Consider the following 6776-nt stretch of genomic DNA (forward strand, 5'->3'; position numbering starts at 1 on the left):
AATAAATTAAAAAAAAAAAAAAGCATGTGTCCTATTTCCTCTTATTCCTTTCTGCCTTGATATTGTGCAATAGAAATTTGAAAAATTGTTGTATTAGTATTGTTAAATATCAATTATTGGTTTTATTTACTACTCAAATTTAATAAGCCTATTCTCTCTTGGTGTAATCACATGGAATGGGTTCACTTCCACAGTGAACAAGTGACAGCACATGTAAAATATTGTCTACCAGGGAAATTCATTGAACACTTAGTGTTCAGACTATGTTTTTGTGTCTGGTTCCCTAAGCACCACTGCAGTGACACAAAATAATAGACTTTTAGCAGAAGAAGTTTTGGAAAATATACTGCATAAGCCATTTAGATGCGTGAGTCATTCTTATTACTTGGGTTTGTGGAATCCCTTTCAAAATGTAAGTTCCTAATACAAACAAAGATTGAACTTTGCGAGCAGGTATTTTTAAGAATAAGTAGTCTCAGGACTGATAATATTAACTCACTTATGCACATCAGGTAGGACTTTAGTATGACAGATACTAGAAATGTACAAAGTGAAGTTAAAAGGTAACTCCTAGCAGCATATCGTAATCTTACTCCCTGGATTCTCTAATGAGATGGGTGTTTCTACTTTGCTGTTGCCTTTTTGAATAGTTCAATTCTAGCATTAGTACTGCTGTGTGGGAGGGAGTATGTGTGAACAGAGTAAGAGTTGTGACAATCAAGTCATAGAATAAATGCTTGGAAATTTTAGAATCATGTAAACAGCTTATGAATTGAGTATACATTCCCAGTGCTCTCAGTCTCACTCATCCTTCTATCCACATGTGTGGAATGTTCTAGGACTCCGTGGCTTTTGAGGATGTGGCTGTGAACTTTAGCCAGCAGGAATGGGCTTTGCTAGATTCTTCTCAGAAGAATCTCTACAGAGAAGTGATGCAGGAAACCTACAGGAACCTGGCTTCTGTAGGCAAGAATGACAACACATTTCACTTAATTACGGAAGTATTTCCCTATCATCACTGTTATTTGTGATTTGGAATGGGGCAAGGGAATGATTTGGTGAATAAATCAGGCATGGGCTCTGTGTACAATGAACATGAAATCTAGTAATGTTTCTATAGTTTGAAATAATTCATGATAATTTTGTGCATCTGCATTTTAGGAAAAAACGGAAAGACCAGAATATTGAAGATCACTTCAAAAAACTTGGGAAAGATACAAGATAATTTGCACCGAGAAGAGGAAATAAAGTCCTCTGAAGGAATCTTAGCATGTCATGAATTTAAAAACAAGCAATCAAAGCAAATAAGAGTCACTTGAAATTCATTTCCTTTTAGAAAAATTTCACCCAAAATGTAACGTACATCAGTGTAGCAGTCAGTGTTTGGAAAACAGTTTACTTGAAAATAGTACTACAAAATTGTGTATATGAATGTTACTATTTTGGTCATAGCCATGCAGGTGGTAGCTGTGTTTTCAGTAGTAGCCCATTTACTTTCAAATAATTCAGTCATGGCATAAAAACAAAAACAAAACAAAACAAAAATGCATTTTCCCTAGTATTGGTAGCAGTGTAAGTCGAAGACCTATGAATGAGTAGAAAGTTATTAAACCAACCAATAATAATGTGCTTGTCATTTTTTTCACAGAAATCATATGGTACGAAAGCAAAGAAGGTAGTCAGTATGGACAAGTTGTCAGCCACATTCCAAATCTTGATCTGAATGAGAACTTTTCTACTGGATTAAAACAATGTGAATGCAGTATTTGTGGAAAAATCTTTGTACATCATTCCCTTCTTAATAGGCACATCCTAGCTCACTCAGGATACAAACCATATGGAGAGAAGCAATATAAATGTGAACAGTGTGGGAAACTCTTTGTTTCTGTTCCAGGTGTTAGAAGACACAGGATAATGCACAGTGGAAATCCAGCTTATAAAGGTACGATATATGGGAAAGCTTTTCATTTTCTCAATTCAGTTGAAAGACATCAGAGAACTCACACAGGAGAAAAACCCTATAAATGTAAACAATGTGGTAAAGCGTTCACTGTTTCTGGTTCTTGTCTAATACATGGACGAACTCACACTGGAGAGAAACCCTACGAATGTAAGGAATGTGGGAAAACACTCAGATTTTCTTGTTTTAAGACGCATGAAAGGACTCACACTGGAGAGAGATGTACCAAATGTGATAAAGCCTTCAGCTGTTCCACTTCCCTTCATGACCATGGAAGCATTCATACTGGAGAGAGACCCTATGACTGTAAACAATGTGGCAAAGCCTTTAGTCGTTTGAGTTCCCTTTGTAACCATAGAAGTACTCATACTGGAGAGAAACCCTATGAATGTAAACAATGTGACCAAGCCTTCAGTCGCCTCAGTTCCCTTCACTTCCACGAAAGAATTCATACTGGAGAAAAACGCTATGAATGTAAGAGATGCGGTAAAGCCTACACTCGTTCCAGTTACCTTATGCGCCACTAAAGAAGTCATGATATAGAGGTTAGGTGTAGTGACTCAGCCTATAATCCCAGCGCTTTGGGAGGCCAAGGTGTGTGTATTGCTTGAGCCCAGGAGTTCATAACCAGCCTGGATTAAAACAATGTGAAACAACCTGGGCATCGTGGTGAAACCCTGTCTCTACAAAAAATAAAATAAAGCCGGGCCCGGTGGCTCACGCCAGCTACTTGGGAGGCTGAGGCAGGAGAATGGCGTGAACCTGGGAGGCGGAGCTTGCAGTGAGCTGAGATCGCACCACTGCGCTCCAGCTTGGGTGACAGAAGCAGACTCCGTCTCAAAACAAAAACAAAGAAAATAATTAGCTGGGCATGGTGGCACATTTCAGTTGTCTTAGTTCTTTTTCAAGGACATAAAAGGCCACAGGGGCTTGGGGGGAAGCCCTGTTCATGCGGATCACGATGTCAGGAGATCGAGACCATCCTGGCCAACATGGTGAAACCTCGTCTCTACTAAAAATACAAAAATAGCTGGGTGTGGTAGCATATGCTTGTAATCCCAGCTACTCAGGAGGCTGAGGCAGGAGAATCACTTGAACCCAGGAGGTGGAGGTTGCAGGGAGCTGAGATTGTGCCACTGCACTCCAGCCTGGCGACAGAGTGAGACTCCATCTCAAAAATAAATAAATAAATAAATAAAGCCCCTTGAATGTAAGAAATGTGGTAAAACATTTACTCTTTCCCATTCCCTCATAAACATGAAAGAGCTCACACTGCAGAGAAACCTTAAGAATGTAGGAAATGTGGTCCAGCCTTCAGATTTTCCTGAAGATTTGGGAGGGCTCAGAGTGGAGAAAAGGTTTTGAATTTAAATTTATGGTAAGGCCTTCGGTTGTATTAGTTCCATTTGAAGACATCAGCTCATTCCTGAGAAAAACCCTATGAATGTCCAGAATGTTTGAGTGTTTCATTTCTCTCATACCCACTCAAGGACATATGAAAATGCACGCTGTAGCTGGCTGGACCTTGTAAATACAAGAACGTACACAGGATTAAAACTCTAATAGTTTAGACACTGCAAGAATATTTTCAGTTTTAACACTTACTTGAAAAGCCGTGTGAAAACTCCCACGGGAAAGAAGTTCTATAAGTGAAGCTTTTCTAATTTGGAAAGCCTGATGCAAATTAATTATTGTGCAGTGCTTGAAAAAAATCTTTGAAATGTTACACAAGTTACAAGTATATTGTTTTTATCAGTGGCCCATTCTTAAAGAGTCTTGAGTATGCATTTCACCTTGTTTTGCAGGGAAATCTTGAGGTGAGGGTTCTGTAAGTGCTCTTCAAGCAGTAGTACTTGAATTTCATAGATAATGATATTTTCTTAAGTCTGTTGGTAGAATTTTTGTCTATTCATTTGATAATGTGCTGGATTCATTGTTGAATTTGGATGTTTTTCTAATATGGAGGTAAGTTTAATTTTTTTATTTCGTTATTATTTCTTTTTGAGATGGAGTCTCACTCTGTTGCCCAGGCTAGAGTGCAGTGGTTCGATCTCGGCTCACTGCAACCTCCGCCCCCTGGGTTTAAGCGATTCTCCTGCCTCAGCCTTCCGAGTAGCTGGGACTACAGGTGAACGCCACTACATCCAGCTAATTCTTTGTGTTTTTAGTAGAGACAGGGTTTCACCGTGTTGGCTAGGCTGGTCTTGAACTCCTGACCTCATGATTTGCCCGCCTCGGCCTCCCAAAGTGCTGGGATTACAGGCATGAGCCACTGCGCCCGGTCAGGTAAGTTTCATTTGTATGTATTGTCCTGTGATTAATGGACCAGTGAATAATGATTGTGAATTCTTGGGATTGTCTTACTAGCCTCATTTGGCAAATTTTGATTATCCCTTGTCCATTATACACATCCCACCTATTTTTATTAAATGAAAAACTACTCTTGATGTAAAGATATTTATTTTTTGCTAATAATGAGTTGGTATTAATTCCTAAGTACATACAGTTTACCCAGGAGACGGAGCTTGCATTGCGCCGAGATCACACCACTGCACTCCAGCAAGGGTGACAGAGTGAGATTCTGTGTCAACAAAAAAAAAAAAAAAAAAAAAGGAATATCCTCACTTTTTAAATGCTATACCACTCTCTACGCTCAAGTTAATCCCTGTTTGGGCGTGTGGGAGCTTACACCATCCTCCTGTATGTAATTAATAACTGATATCTGGCTTATCTGTTTAGTAATAGATGTTATGTGTTTAACGGTGCCGGTAAACGTAGGGTGCTAATTCCTTCCTCACCAGTGGGGTGCATGAGACGCTATTGAAACAATTGGCAACACGAATGGAATGGATCAGCCGTCATGTAGGACACCAGCTCAACTTGACCTACCTGCTGTGGGCTGACTGTTCCGTAACACATCAGCAGTCACCTGGGTCAGAACCGTGAGCTGACGATGGGCGTTCCCTTTGGTCTGCACAGTGTTTTGTGGTCTTCAGGTGTTGTCATCTTCTTCCACACTAAAATGCTCTCATCTCCTAGACATCAATGTTTAACTGCACCCCAGCATGACCTTTGGCCTGTGCTTAGCAGGCAGTTTTGAGGCCCTGGCTTATGAATGCACAAAAGCACAGCACGTAAGCCAACACCTAAGTCCTAATTAGCAAGAATCAGGCTGTATGTCTGTAGTCCCTGCATCTGCTCTGGTCACCATCTCTGTGTGCTTAGGGCAGCCATGTGAACATTATTAATTATTTTACACTCCAAGACAATAGTTATGTAAGCAGAAGTAGTGGCCTTGTTTGTTTCTTGTGCTGCTGCTCCCCTTGCTGCTGTACCATACACCCTCCTGATGAGGTGTACATCTACGGTGCCTCATGGTTCAGGCACTGCTGAGTAAAGAAAATGGGAAGAAATAGTTTGATATTAGCCCCTACCGAAGCATATGAAGAAGCGTCTCAGCTGCTTTCATTGAAAAATTCCTGACCAGTGTGTGGGCTTTTCTTATAACTGCTGCTTATCAGCATGTCAAAAGTCTCATCTTCGGACTGCAAGTCTTGACGGCCTTAGTTATAGTGGCCTTACTGCGTGTGGAGCTAACCCAGGAAGATGGAGTGACACTCTCTGGAGGATTAGGTGGTCTCCTCCAATGTGGGTTGATGGGCCTCTGAACTCTTTCCTTTAACCATGCAGAGAGTCTACACTGCCAGTGATCATGTGCCACAACTCTATAGATGTAGAAATTCAAAATATTCTGAAATAGTTTCCATTGAAAGGGAATAGAAAAGTGGTCTGGTGCCACGCTCCGGTTAAGAGAACTAGTAGATGGCTCACAAGAACACTCTGTCGCTACTGTCTGTGCCTCTGTCACAACAAATATCCTGATCCTTCAGTTTTAAGGGTGCAGGGCCATTTTCCTCCCTTTCTTACTGGTAGTTCTCAAGATTACTGTATGATATGCTGGGAAGGCAATATCCTGATAATCAAGTGACATTGGTCAGAACAGCCCAGGCTCTGTTATAGTCCCTGCTCGAAACAGAATGGCCTTTAACGCTTGTGTCCAGCAAACCACATCCTGGGAGAAAACTCAATGTGGGCTTCTTTCTGGGGTCCCTCAGTTGTAGTGCAAGTGAAGCATTTATAGTCAAAACTCCATCCATCTGCTCTGGGTAGCCTTCCTGATCTTGTGGTAGTGGTTCATATTGAATCCTAGACTTCTGTTGTCTTTTGTTTGCTATTTGTAAGTAATAAATTCACTTCATGGAATTTATCTATGAATGTATTTGGCCTCATTGTACTCAGAAAAGTTGGTAGCCATTGCACAGTGAACCCGCTTCATAATTGGTGAAAACACCTATGGCCCCCTTGTGCCACAGCAAGGAGGTTCTTTCAGCCAAAGATAAACTTCATGTTTATAAAACCCTATAGCACAATTATTACCATGTGGGAGGCCTTTAACAATGGTGATGCTGATTTGAAAAACTCTGAAGGAAGAAATTTACCCAAATGGGTTGGGTACATGGGAGTTCCTCCTAATTCCAAGAAACCCTTACTCCCCTCCACCTAAAAAGAGTGGAGAGGCCGGGTGCGGTGGCTCAGGCCTGTAATCCGAGCACTTTGGGAGGCCGAGGTGGGCAGATCACAAGGTCAGGGGTTCAAGACCAGCCTGACTAACATGGGGAAGCCCCATCTCTACTAAAAATACAAAAATTAGCTGGGCGTGGTGGCAGGCACCTGTAATCCCAGCTACTCAGGAGGCTGAGGCAGGAGAATCGCTTGAACCTGGGAGGCGGAGGTTACAGTGAGTCGAGACAATGCC

At 41.3% G+C, this 6776-nt stretch overlaps 1 protein-coding gene across 1 annotated transcript; it reads left to right on the forward strand.

Annotated features, from left to right (window-relative positions):
- Positions 1-839: 839 nt before the first annotated feature.
- On the forward strand, positions 840-2503 carry LOC112617384 (zinc finger protein 669-like; the record flags this gene model as incomplete). The annotated part of the gene is given in 3 exon segments (XM_025374154.1): positions 840-966; positions 1649-2459; positions 2461-2503. Coding segments are annotated over 3 exon segments (981 nt in total), but the record flags the coding sequence as incomplete, so codon positions are not given.
- Positions 2504-6776: the final 4273 nt, after the last annotated feature.

Source organism: Theropithecus gelada, unplaced genomic scaffold (genome assembly GCF_003255815.1).
Source record: "Theropithecus gelada isolate Dixy unplaced genomic scaffold, Tgel_1.0 HiC_scaffold_1614, whole genome shotgun sequence".
Classification (NCBI taxonomy): Eukaryota; Metazoa; Chordata; class Mammalia; order Primates; family Cercopithecidae; genus Theropithecus; species Theropithecus gelada.